The 14,432-nt window shown below is 43.8% G+C and overlaps 1 protein-coding gene across 7 annotated transcripts in view; it reads left to right on the top strand.

The window, feature by feature from the left end:
• KLHDC1 (kelch domain containing 1) overlaps positions 1-14,432 on the top strand; it is a 67,169-nt gene that overhangs the window by 28,433 nt on the left and 24,304 nt on the right. For 4 of the 7 annotated variants that reach the window (XM_075130025.1, XM_075130024.1, XM_048854147.2 and 1 more), the window contains 2 exons: positions 9,314-9,412; positions 11,446-11,504. In XM_075130025.1, the coding sequence (XP_074986126.1) occupies positions 9,314-9,412; positions 11,446-11,504 (158 nt within the window). Of the gene's footprint in view, positions 1-9,313; positions 9,413-11,445; positions 11,505-13,140; positions 14,005-14,432 lie in introns of those variants that run through there. The other 3 variants (XM_075130027.1, XM_048854149.2, XM_075130028.1) reach the window with 2 other exon arrangements.

Genomic DNA, 14,432 nt, shown 5'->3' with positions numbered 1-14,432 from the left:
TAATATACCAACCAATTGGTTAGCAATGTGAGCACAGATCAGACTCTGTGTCTTCAGGACACTGAAAGTCAATCCGGTTCTTAAAAGAAAAACTTTATTTAGAAAGAATAAACTGGGAATTGGTCCTGCTTCGAGCAGGGGGTTGGACTAGATGACCTTCTGGGGTCCCTTCCAACCCTTATATTCTATGATTCTATGAAAGAAAAAAAATAAAAATCACACCTGCAAAATCAGGATGGAAGGTAACTTTACAGGGTAATAAAAAGATTTAAAACATGGAGGATTCCCCACTGGGCTCAGCTTCACAAGTTACAAAAACAGGAATAAAACTACCTCTGTAGCATAGGAAAATTCACAAGGCAAAACAAAAGATAACCTAACGCATGTCCTTGCCCTACTTACAATTTCTGTAATTTTAGGTATATCATTCCAGGTGTATTTTCAGGAGATGTTGTACCTGCTTGGTCTCTCCCCCCGTCCGGAGAGGAAACAAACAAAAAGAGCCACAAACAAATCTTTCCCCCCCAGATTTGAAAGTATCTTCTTTCCTCATGGTTTCTTCTGGTCAGGTGCCAACTAGGCTATTTTAGCTACTTAACCCCTTACAGGTAAAGCGATTCAGTACAGCTGCCAAGGAGGGATTTTATGCTACCCTTCTCTCTATATTACAAATGCATTCTGGGGCATTACAGAGAGAAGGCATCAGCAAGGACCATATTTTTAAAGGTATTTAGGCACCTTAAATCTGGGTCTAAGTAGATAGTAAGTTAGTAGATCTGGCCAAAATGAGAAGACAATAAAGTAAAATTAAACTATATGCCGAATGCTACCCATATTGTAACACTTACTACAGCTATTATGGGTAATACTTAATAATTTTTTTAATAATAAACTTAAAACACTACTGAAAGAAGTAGAAAACTAGCCCCTAAAACTTTCTAGGAAGGAGGCAAGTGTCAGTAGTTTATTTTCAAATAGACTTTTTTTTACAAAAGATAAATGCTTCTTCTTCAAGTAGTATCCCATATGGGTGCTCTGCTTTAGGGGAGTGTACATTCCTGTGCCTGTGATCAGAGAGTTTTGGTAGCAGTGCCCATCTGGGCCACACATGCTGCATTTCGTGCCGCTTTTTGTGGCTATATAGCGCTGTGTGACCAAACTGCCTTCAGTTCCTTCTTTCTCTATTGCCCTTGGCCTGAGACAGAGCTCTCAGCAGAGCATATTTAGTGTTGTGTTGTTATTGTTGTAGTGATAGTTAGAACTATGCTCTTCCCTCATTTATTTATTTCTTGTTTAAAAAAAAAAATTTTTTTCTGCTAAGAATCTGTTATCTGTAGAGTAGTGTAGTTTTTTCCACAATGCTCCTTCCCGTTAGGGAAAGATAGCAGGAAAGAGGGACATGCCCAGATACTCCAAATTCATATAGTCTCTCTCTTGCCGGGAGACTATCCCCATCAGCAATGGGCGCTCTTGGCGCATCCGCTGTCTAGGAGAGGCACGCATACCACAAAAGTATATGCATTGCCTCAACTTCAAGGTATGCAGCAGAAGAGTCAGTGTTCAAGTTAAAATTTACCATGATGGAAAGCTCACTGTGTCCAGCTTCCAATCCGGGGTCAGAGACTCCCTCTGAGCACTGGTCCCCATTGACCTCAATGGCAGGTTCAGAGAAACATTTCCTGCTTCCCTCACAGAGGAAACTGCTGCAGTCCTCGCAAAAGGCCACCATGAAGAGGACAACAACCTCTTCTACCAGGGAACCTGCTAAAAAGAAAAGATCCCCAGCATGCTTGATGACATTGGTACTGGCCAGAGCAAGGTTGAACACCTTTGAGTTGGTGGGATCCTCTGGTATCGCTGGTACCGTTAAAGCCAAGAACCCTAAGAGGGTGGGCTCAGAAAGGAGTGGCAGAGATAAGCCTAGCTCCTCCATGCCAGTACCAACTGAGCCACTCAGACATGCAGCACCAAGCAGATTGGCACCACAACAATTTACCAGTCCCTCAGCAGAGCACAGAACCCCATTGGCACTGATAACCACTTCGACTATAGTGGTACTACTGCTAATGTCTCCCTGTGGTACCATAAGAATTTTGTTTTCAGAAGGACTTTATAGCCAATTAGTTAATTTTATCATTCATTTATTGTGTGATATGATTAACATGCTATGTCATATATAATCATTGTATTCTCAATAGATTTAAATTGTAGGATTATAGAAATATAAGACTGATTGGTAGCCAGAAGGGATAAGTATATATTAGGTATCTAAATAAGTAGGGCTGAAACACAATGCGTACAGGCTGAGGCCCGTAGGATTTTAGCTTAGCCATAGTAGGCCATAGGCTTAAGAAATGCTTGACATAAATAAGTGACTAAAGAATGACCCAATGGTACAAGATTATGGGGAAAGATGTGCGTATGGGTGGTATTGCAAAAAATTAATAATAAGAGAAGTTTTTTGCTTACAAGATACCTGGTAGTCACATTTTCCCCTAATCACAGGGTGCACCCCAATCACAGGGTGCATCCTAGTGCATTAGTGCACCCTAATTACAGGGTGCATTATATCCATAAATGTTAATGAGGTATAGTTGGAATCACATTATAAAAAGAGGGTGCCCAGATTGGGCAAGTTGAGTTCCTTATGGGAAAACTCCAGCAGGAACTATCCCTCTACTGATGATCAATTGGCAAGGCAGCCATCAGAGTTTAAGAATATCATTAAGGATGTATATGTAACTTGTGCATGGGTCTTTATAGGATTTCTATATGCTTGGTGTGACAAGATGGCCGATTTCGTATGGTGGGTCCTGAACTTTTCTGGGGTAGGGGCTAAGATGCTACCCTTTGCCCCTGCTCTTGGGTGCCGAAGGCCCTGCTAGTGGCCTGGGAAGGTGGTGGTGGGGGGTGGGTTTGCTCCTCCCTCTGAGTCCCAGCCCCTCTCAACCCCTGCGGGTTTCTTACCCTCTTCCTCCTTGGGTGGGGTTATCCTTGGTCCTTAGACGCTGGGGGAGGGAATCTCCCTGCCCTGCGAGGGCAGGGTCTCCCTTACTTCAGTTCTCTGGTCTTTCAGCTCTCACAACACACCTCCAAACTCCAGTCTTCTCTCCTTCCTCCTCTTTCCCTGACTTTCTGAAGCAGGGGGTTTTATTAGGTTCCTGACAGGGCCTTAATTGACTACAGGTGCTCCAATTAACCTGTAGCAACCCTCCCTAGTCTACAGGGAACCACGCCTTAATATGCTAGGGCTTATATATTTCCCCTCTACCACTGCTCCCTGGCCCTCCTGTATCACATTGGGTAATCATGACTTTAATAAAACTTGAAACACAGACTAAACCTTGTACTTGTAAATGTATGAGTGTCACTATCCTTGGTCTTTATGTGTTCTTAGAGACTATACGTCTAAAACAAGTAGCAGAGGTGACTTTCACTCTGAGCTTGAAACTGTAGCCACCAGAGCCGAACCTATGGTGGTGTAATACCACATTACAAAATTCACTTGAAATAAAATAAAAGGCTACAACTTGTTGGTATCTGAAATACCGGAATCTCCTTGGTACCGATATTGCTCTGGTACACATCGCATACCCAGTGCGCTCGACACTGTCACATTCAACACCGCCATCCAGATCTGCCCCCTTTATCCAGTGAGGAGGACAATAATGAGGAAAAGGACATTTACTTCTCATCAACACTCCGCTCAGACAACTACTAGCCTTTGGTACAGGCCAGATGTCAGCCTAAGGGTTATGCACATAGATGGTACAGACATACATGGATGCCACACATGCCATTCCCACAACAATGGCCTTACTGGGATCCATGGGCTGCATACAGGCAACAATTTTCCAGGCCTCCTAGCACCCATTGAGAGCTCAAGATGCTCCGCATCAGCCTCGGTAAGTAGACACACACACACCCTCCCCCCCCGAACCTCAGGACCAGACTTTTGAGGACCAGGAGGAGAGGATGGATCAGGAAGTCACCCCACCAACTAACCTCATCTGGAGAGGACAAGGAAATACTATCATGCCTTCTCCACCGGCAGCCAATGATTTTAATCAATTCCAAGAACTATTTGAAAGAATTGCAGACTCACTACAAATATCTTTGGAAGAAGTTACAGAGTCTCAACATAAGTTACTGGATATACTCCAAACATCAACCTCTTCAAATATTGCACTCCCCATAAATGAGGCTCTGATGGACCCAGTTAAGGCTGTCTAGCAGACACCTGCCACAATACCTCCCACCTGCAAAAGAACAGACAAAAAGTATTATGTCCCCTCTAAGGACAAGGAGTTTCTATTTTCACATCCCTCCCCAGATTAGTAGGTGGTCAAGGCGGTGAATGAGTGGAGCAGGCAACACCATACTAGAAATACCCCGTACAATAAAGATTGGAAATGGTTAGACCATTTTGGGTGCAAGGCCTACTTATCAGCGACTCCGCAATTTTAAATTGCCAATTATGAAGCACTGATGGCCAAATTCAATTACACCAACTATTCAAATATGACTCAATACATTCAGTCATCTTTGGGGGGAAAAAACAACAATTCTAGGCAATTATCTCAAAGGTCACCTTCTGGCTAGGATGGCCTTACAAGCTTCCTTAGACACAGCCGACACAGCTGCCCAATCAATGTCTCCAGTTGTAGTCATGCGAAGGGCATCATGGCTTCACTTCTCAGGATTTCCTGAAGAGGTACAATCTATGATTGAAGATCTTCCCTTCAAAGGATTGAAACTGTGGACAAGATGGATGAATCCCTTCATTACTTAAAGGATTCAGTCTTTATATATCTACACACCCGCACAAAAGAGAAGCCCGAATAAATACCATTCTGCACAGTGATAGAGACCTGCTCCATACGTTTCTTCGCAGAGACGATGTGATTTGCAAAGACAGAGGGTCACAAAATATAGGCCACCTCCACTGCTTTCCCTAGTCCCATCTGCTCCAACCACCATCAGATTCGAGACTGCCTGACTCCATTCTACCCAGAATGGCAGAGTATCACCTCAGATAAGTGGATGTTAGAAATTATCAACATCAGATACTCATTTCAATTTACTTTCCTCCCTCCTGCCCTCTCTCCCCATCCTACTTCAGGGACCTTTCTCATCAGCACCTTTTATGGAAGGAAATAAACCACCTCCTGCACTTGGGTGCTGTAGAACCTGTTCTGATACAACAGAGGGATGGGCTTTTATTCCAACTACTTCCTAATCCCGAGAAAGAACAGTCATGGAAACCCATCAAAGTTCACCAATTCAGGATGGTCACATTAGCAACAATAATCCTAGCACAGGAACAGGGGGATTGGTTCTTAACCCTCAACCTCCAAGATGCATATTTTCACATCACTATAGATCCATCAAATCAGAGATTCCTCAGATTTGTTCTGGAGCAGGATCACTACCAGTGCAAGATACTTCTGTCTGGCCTTTCTGTGGCACCCAGAGTGTTCTCCGTGATCCTTGCAATGGTGACGGCTCACCCCTGCAAACAGGGAATTATGATATTCCCATACTTGAATGGTTTGTTTATTCAAAGCCCCCTCTCAAGAAGATACCCTAGCAGCAACACAAAGGACAATGGCCCTTTCCTCACAAGTAGGCCTCCAATCAAACATTCAAAAATCGATACTGATACCTGTACAGCACCTAGAATTTATTGGGGTCTACCTCAATGCATTAGAGGCCAAAGCCTCATTGCCAACTGTAACAGGGTGGGATTCACCGCTCACAAGCACCCCCCTTGGCAGAGTGCATGTGCCCACCCTTTCTGTATCCCTTGCAGTGAGTCTTCAGCAACTCAGCTCTCCAGCCAAGTCACACACTGTCTGTGTTTGAAATAAAAAGCAAAACCCTTCAGGGGTACAAGTCCAACTGGGACCTCTCTCAGTGCCCTCTGTAACATCTCTTTACCTGCAGCCCTGTCCTTAGGCTCACTCCTCAATCAGTCCAGTAGGGCCTATCATAGTACTCTGGTTCAAACTGTCTCTCAGCCCCTTCTATACTCTCTCAAATTGCCCCTGCTCTGGCATAGAACTGTGCCCCAGGGCTCCCTCCCTGGAGGCAATGTTTTCACCCTCTTGGGGCCTTTCTGGCCCCAGCTCTCCTGCTGGGCCACTAAAAGAATTCAGTTCCCCCTTCTGGGCTGCATCAAAAGTCCAGGCCACTTCTCCAGCGGCTAATGGTGGTGGCAGGGGGGACATGCAGGCCCACCACTACTCCAGATCCTAGCCCGGGGACCCTATACATAGCAGCCATCCACTGCATCACTGCTGCAATTCCCTGGGCCACTTCCCATGGCCCCAGCACATTCTTCACCATTACCTCAGGGCCTTGTCCCAGTTGACTCCCAGCAGCCAGCCCAGAACACCATCTTGCTCCCTTCCCGCATCTCTGCTAGCACTGCTCTGTCCAAGGTCCTGTAGCTGCCTCAGCCAGCCAGGCACACCATCCACACTGTTCCAGCTCCAGCAAGGAACTGAACTCACTCTGACTCTTTTTATACTAGCCTGCTGGGCCCTGACTGGCTGCTCCCTGCAGCCCCTTCTTATTGGCTGCGTCCCACACAGCCATTCTAGGCAGTTTTTTCAGGATGGGGAGATGTGTGGCAGGACCGTGAGGCCTCCAGCTGGAGGCTTCAGGGCCTAGTCCACTCTGTCACACTATCTCACAGTTTGTATGGTAACTTCCAACTTATCTGTGTATATATATATATATCTTACTATATGTTCCATTCTGTGCATCTGATGAAGTGGGCTGTAGCCCACGAAAGCTTATGCTCTAATATATTTGTTAGTCTCTAAGGTACCACAAGTACTCCTGCTTTTTTTACTATCTCACAGATTTACCCCCACTAATCAATTTGATCTCTACAGTGCAATCCAGCCCACAGGTATCAGCCAGAACATGCTTACAACTAGGACTTATGGCAATGACCACCTTTGTTGTAAGACATGCCAGACTACATATGCGCTGCCTTTAGGAGTGGCTCAGGACAGTATACATTACGCACAGAGACAATTTGAACAAGTGTCTCTTAATGCCAGTCACAGTCAAAAGCTCACTAGACTGGTGGACAAAGCCCCACAAAGTGTGTTCTTCACAGAGCCACCTCTGTCACTCATACTGACAACAGACATGTCTCTGTTGGATCGAGGAGCATATTTGCAAAATTACAGAGTACAGGGCAACTTCAGTGTCAACTTTATATATCAACCTATTGCAACTCCAAGAAGTCCGGAATGCATGTTCACACTTTTTATCACTGCTCAGAAACAAGGACAAAAGAATAATGACCGACAACATTGCTTCCATATTTTACATAAACTGTCAAGGGGGAGCAAGGTCGCAATCACTGTGTGTCGGAGCACTGAAATTATGAAATTGGTGCATTCACCACAACATCAACATCTCAGGACTTACCTACTGGGAGGTCACAATACCACAGTAGACACACTAAGCAAAACATTCTCACAGGAACATGAGTGGGAGATAGATACCATGATCCTATACAAGGTATTCAGACATTGGGGATTCCCAAGTATAGACCTTTTTGCCACACTTGAGAACATCAAATGCCCACAGTTCTGCTCAAGAGCAGGACTGGGCTACTGTTCTCTGGGGGTTGCCTTCCTCATCAAATGGGACACACATCTGCTGTATGCCTTTCCACTGATCCCCTTAATGCCCAAAGTAATTCGCAAGATAAAAGAGGAACAAGTCAGAGTCATCTTGATAGCCCCAACATGGTTCAGACAAACATGGTTCCCTTACCTCCTATGGATGACAGTATGCCCACCAGTCATTCTTCACCCTGTTCCACATCTCCTGTCTCAGGATGCAGGCCAGACTCACCACCGAAACCGAGAGATCCTCCACCTGAAGGCATGGCTCCTGCATGGTTCCAGAATACTGAGATGACCTGTTCTGAAGATGTAAAGGAGATACTATTAAATAGCAGAGAAGATTGACTATGCGAGCTACTTACCTGCACAAATGGAAGAGATTCCACATTTGGTGCGCCAACAGACATGCCTCGGCTATCACCTCACCCGTGCCACAGATACTGGACTATATCTAGGGCCTACCAAATTCACGGTCCATTTTGGTCAATTTCATGGTCATAGGATTTTTTAAATAATAAATTTAATGATTTCAGGTATTTAAATCTGAAATTTCACAGTGTTGTAATTGTAGGGGTCCTGACCCAAAAAGGAGTTGTGGAGGAGTTGCAAGGTTATTGTAAGGGGAAGTTGCGGTACTGCCACCCTTACTTCTGCGCTGCTGCTGGCGGCAGCACTGCCTTCAGAGCTGGGCAGCTGAAGAGCAGCAACTGCTGGCTGGGATTCCAGCTCTAAAGGCAGAGCCACCACCAGCAGCAGTGCAGAAGTAAGGGTGGCATGGTATTGAAGGAACAAAGTATGGACACTGTGTAGAAGCAAGCATGTGGGTTTCAGAGTAACAGCCATGTTAGTCTGTATTCGCAAAAAGAAAAGGAGTAGTTGTGGCACCTTAGAGACTAACCAATTTATTTGAGCATGAGCTTTCGTGAGCTACAGCTCACTTCATCGGATGCATTCAGTGGAAAATACAGATGTTTTTATACACACAAACCATGAAAAAATGGGTGTTTATCACTACAAAAGGTTTTCTCTCCCCCCACCCCACTCTCCTGCTGATAATGGCTTATCTAAAGTGATCACTCTCCTTACAATGTGTATGATAATCAAGGTGGGCCATTTCCAGCACAAATCCAGGTTTTCTCCCCACCAAACCCACTCTCCTGTTGGTAATAGCTTATCTAAAGTGATCACTCTCCTTACAATGTGTATGATAATCAAGGTGGGTTTATTATGCACAGCGCTGGCGGAGTGTCACCTTGCTTATTAGGCTCAGAGACACTGCCAAACAATTGATTACAGTGAATTATATGGATTTTCCATGGGTGGAGGGAAGTGACAGGGTAGGCAGTCCCAAACCCCTGGATAGGTTTAGCAGCAAGACAAGATAAGCACAGTAGCCAATAGTCCAAGATTACATAATGTCTCCGCCCATGGTTTCAGGTTAACAAGTAACATACAATTAGTACACAGGTGTTTTCCTTTAAACAATGTATAAACTGTGTTAGTATAAAATATATATGTTGAATTCTGATTTGGGGTCCATAGGAACGAAGTAGCTCCTCTGATTGTCCAACAGGTACATACCTGGGGGTTAAAGCAAAGAGACAAATGAAAAGTATTTGGCAATAAAGATTGCTTTTTAGTTGTTCATTTGTGTTTCTAAGGCAGGCACTGGTAATGGCTTGGAGGAGGGATGTACATCTGTGAGAGGGAGGATGTCATATCTCATACTGACTCGTTTGAACCTCTTCCATAAACTCAAGGTTGGTGTGTAGGAAGACACCTCTTCTACAGAAGAAACAGGGCCCCTTTCATTCGTTAGGTCTGTTTGCAACTTTTAGATAAAGTCACCAATTATAATTCTCCATCTGGCATCTTGCTGACCAAGCTTATCTCAGCAATAAGGAAGGTTGTCTTCTGTTTTTTCTGCTTCTTAGCTAATATTGTTCACTATTTGCCTTAGATCTCTGGCATCTTGACCAAACTCTGGACTTTGGGCCTGTAAAAAGAGCTGGCATAGTCTATATATCAGGTTGCAACATAAACAGCATATGGATTTTAGCCCTTCAGTATGGAATTGCCACCCTTACTTCTGCAATGCTGCTGGTGGGGCGCTGCCTTCAGAGCTGGGTGCCTGGCAAACAGCCACCACTCTCTAGCCACCCAGCTTTGCAGACAGCACAGAAGTAAGGGTGGTAATACTGCGACCTCCCTAAAATAACCTTGAAACCCCCTTGCAGTTTCCTTTTGGGTCAGGACCCCCAATTTGAGAAACGCTGGTGTCCTCGTGAAATCTCTATAGTATAGGGTAAAAGCACACAAAAGACCAGATTTCACAGTGGGAGACCAGATTTCATGGTCTGTGACACGTTTTTCATGGCCATAAATTTGGTAGGGCCCTAACTATATCCTAGGACTAAAAAAATCAGGACTATCCTCAGGTTCAATTAGAGTTCATCTTGCAGCTGTTGTGGCTTTCCACTGCAAGATTAATGGACATTCAGTATTTACCCATCCTATAACAAAACGGTTCTTCACAAGTATTTGGACAAGATCCCACTCCACCTTGGGACCTTTATCTGATGCTACGATGCCTCACTGTTTGAGCCCATGGCAACCTGCTCACTCATACATCTATCTATGAAGACAACCTTTCTCATAGCCATCACATCCGCTTGAAGAGTGGGGGAAATAGTGGCTCCCATGATGTACCCGGTATATACAATTTTCTTCAAAGATAAAGATACATTACGGTCACATCCAAAGTTCCTACCTAAAATACCTTCCTCATTCCACCTGAATTAGGCTATTTACCTCCCATCATTCTTCCCCAAGCCACATGGGAATAAAAGGGAGGCCATGCTCCACATGCTAGACTTATATGCCAAAATTATTCCTTTCTATTACTGAAAGATCAAAAGGTTCAGCTATATCTAAACAAAGGCTTTCAAAATGGATTTCCGGTTGCATTCACTTCTACTATAGTCAATATGATTTGCAAACCCTCCCCCTGCCCAGGAACTCAAACACACTCCATGAGATCAATTTCCACCTCTATAGCCTTCCTGAACAATGTACCAATTACAGAAATTTGTAAAGCAGCCACTTGGGCATCAGCCCATACAGTCACAGAGCACTATGCGATTGTGTAGGACTTAACATCGGATGCTCTCTTACGACTGACTATCTTATCATCGCTCATGAATCCCAACTCCGAAGCCCCATCCTTCCAACAAGGGGCACTGCTCTCCAGTCACCTAAAGTGGAGCACCCATATGGGACACTACTTAAAGAAGAAAGGGGTATTCACCCTGTGCAGTAACGGAGGTTCTTCTAGATGTGTCCTTCTATGGGTGTTCCACTACTCACCCTCCTCCCCATTACTTCGGAGTTCAGACACGGACTATGCGGTAGAAAAGAAACTGGTTTGGCCGCACAGCGCTATATAATCTCCAAAAGCAGCGCGAGATGGGGGAGCGCATGTGCGGTCCAAGTGGGCTCTGCTACTGAAAATCTCCAATCACAGGCACAGGGAAGCAGACTCACATAAAGTGGAGCACCCACAGGGACACACATCTCAAAGAACCTCAGTTACTGCACAGAGTGAATAACCCTCTCTCCTGATCTGGGGATTTTTCAGACTGTTGTGCTGAGCTACATGGGTACAAATTTCTTTTAATAGAATGTTACTTAAATACATAGTATCTAGGAAGATCTCTGAAATACTCTACTTTATCACATGCCTAATTTAAAACACCTGTTTTTGAGCGGTTTTTTGTTTGTTGTTTTGTTTTAGCAAACTAGAATGAATGATTTGCATTGTCTGAATTTAGACACTTGGATTTGGTCTGGAAGGTAAGTTTGGCCATGTGCCACTTAGTTATAGATAACAGATTGGAACTATTTAACAGTATGTTTTAATGCTATTATAGTAGCTTTTCTAGGAGGAGAATGGGAGTTTTTGAACTATTTCAACAGCCGTTACATTATTATTTCAATTTAATTTGTAGTGGCTACTAAACTGTTCTCTGTTGTGCTCCAAGGACCACTGATGCTATCAGGCAAATTTTCAGCACAGCATGTAGTGATTTAGTTGCCTCATTTTCAGACATGGGTAAATTACCACTGAAATTTTACTTTCATATGTCTTTTTAACATTACAGTCCCTATATGTCTTATGTTATGTAGATGAGGCTCTTCTTTATATTCTAGATTGGGGAAAGGTTTTAGTGTATATCAAGACAAACATTTAAGAAAGAGTAGAATTTACGAGGGAAGACTCTTTCGTAAATATTTACTTTTTGATAAAGTTTGTCAAATTATTTTTTTGCTTCCTATTATTACACTTGGTAGGGAGCATTTATGATAGAACCCACTAGAGAAGAGGAGTCACTGTTTATATATTGATTTTCATGTACCTATTTTAGACAAATGTCATTTGATGGCCATTGTGTCTGTTCTTCCCTACGTTGCCTAACTGTCATTTCATGCAAGGCAGGGGAATACAGTGTCTTCGAGTGTGTCCATGTGGATCCCACTCTAAGTGCATGTGACTTTTGTACAAGATTAGAATCTTTGAACAACAGTGTTCTTTGGGCCACTCCTGCACCTGCATGGTCTTGCGCCCCTCACCGCCATCCAAGTGCAGAGTGGCCGTGATTGCCCCTCATTTCCTTCTTGTTGTCCATTGCAGTGAGACAAAACAAGCAATGTCTGCTGCTACCACTTAGTGGAAATTTCTTCTCCTTTGCAAAAAGAAAAGGAGTACTTGTGGCACCTTAGAGACTAACCAATTTATTTGAGCATGAGCTTTCGTGAGCTACAGCTCACTTCTGTAGCTCACGAAAGCTCATGCTCAAATAAATTGGTTAGTCTCTGAGGTGCCACAAGTACTCCTTTTCTTTTTGCGAATACGGACTAACACGGCTGTTACTCTGAAACCTATCTTCTCCTTTGATATTTGTCATCTAGTTAGTCAGTTATGGTTAATTTCTCAATCAAATCATCTTTTTTCTTTAATTTTTTTTAAACATTTAATTTTTCTCTGCCGCTTTGCATCAATATTATAACCTACAGTGGCAGATTCTAAGCCTTTGGGCTTCTTGTGATGGACTCATTCCTCTTACAGTCAGCCATAAATAATCACTACCTTTTTTGTCTTAACAAGAACCATGTGCCAGATCACTGTTCAGTTTGCCATTCTTTTTTTTACCAGAACAAGGAAATCCAGGGAAACTTGGTTAAAGTTGTATCTTCTTGAGATCTCAGTGAGAGAAATTTCAGACCTTGAAAAAAGGGCATTAACATCTAAAATGGGACCGGTCACTTCTAAGTCACAGCTAGGCAGTGCCCGTATTAGCTGGCATGCAACACCTAACTTTCGAAGAAAAAAGGGGGTCTTCATCCTATCCTAGATCTGAAAAGAGTGAAGAAATATATACACTGTCTAAGATTCAGAATGGTAACATTCTCCATCATCCCTTCTCTTCAGGCTGGAGACTGGTTTGTGGCTCTTCACCTTCAAAACATGTACTTCTATATTGCAATCCATCCAACCCACAGGAATTATCTTTGATATACGGTAGAGCCCAGTCATTACCAGTATAAGATTGTACTATTCAGCCTGTCCACAGCACCGAGAGTCTTCATAAAATACCTACCTGTTGTGGTGGCCTATCTGAGGAGACATGCCATTCATGTCTATCCATATCTTGACAATTGGCTGATCAAAGGCAAGTCTCATCAGGAAGTTGCCAGAGCCCTGAACTATGTCTTTCACTTCTTCAGACAGCTGGGCCTCATGATGAATTACAAAAAATCCTCCCACAACCCATTATAGACAATAGAGTTTACAGAAGCCTTAATCAACTCCAAACTGACAAAAACATACTGTCATAGGGGGACTGGCTCCTTTAAGAGGGAGCAGGCCCATCGACCTGTGCCTGGTAAATTGCCTTCTAATGGGACTGAAGAGAAGACACCCGGCATATATAAAGGGTCAGGCAGTAATTGGGAAGGGGGAGACAAGAAGGGGCAGCTTGGATTTGGTGGAAGGTCCCAAAAGACAGCAAGCTGCTGGAATTTCTCCAGAGAGCAATAGTGGAGAGCTGTTGCGGGAAGAGAGTTGGTAAAAGCTCAGGGCCAGGACAGCAGCAGAGGAAGTTTGCCCGCTGACCTCTTTTGAACCAACGGAGAAGGAATATCCAGGTAAACAATTATGTGGGCTGGTGTTCCAGACAAGTAACAGGGAGCTGGGAAGAACCCAGGAAAAATGTAGATCTTCAGAATCTACAAAGCTCAGAACCAGGACAGCAGTGGAGGGAAGTTTGCCGGCTGACATCTTTGAGCTTGTCTCTTTCAGGGAGAAGGAAGTCCAAGAGAATAATTTTGATATGGTGGGAGAACCCAGGAAGGACTAAGAACATAAGCCCAGCGTGGGCAGACCTTGGTTACTTTTTCATTTTTGTTAAACGCAAGGCAGGCAGACTCTGTTTATTTTGCACTTTTCATTTGAGCTTTGAGTTTGGCTAAGGTACACCAGGGAGAAATCTTGGTACCCGCCAATCTGATTAAAAAAGGGAGACTGAAGAAGAGCCTGGCTTTTGTATTATGATGAAGGACTATACGTTGGGGGGGTTATTTTGAAGCATTTATGTTAATAAATTAGCCCATAGCAAAGGCATTATTGAACAAAAAAATGAAGATGGAGTTTATGAAGACCTGTATATTGGAGACACTGAGGCTGTGGCACCTCTAGCCATGAGGGGACGCTCCAGGAGGACC

This window comes from Caretta caretta, chromosome 6 (genome assembly GCF_965140235.1).
Source record: "Caretta caretta isolate rCarCar2 chromosome 6, rCarCar1.hap1, whole genome shotgun sequence".
Taxonomy (NCBI): Eukaryota; Metazoa; Chordata; order Testudines; family Cheloniidae; genus Caretta; species Caretta caretta.
The sequence above is the reverse complement of the archived record's forward strand: the minus strand, read 5'-3'. Positions and strand labels throughout refer to the sequence as shown.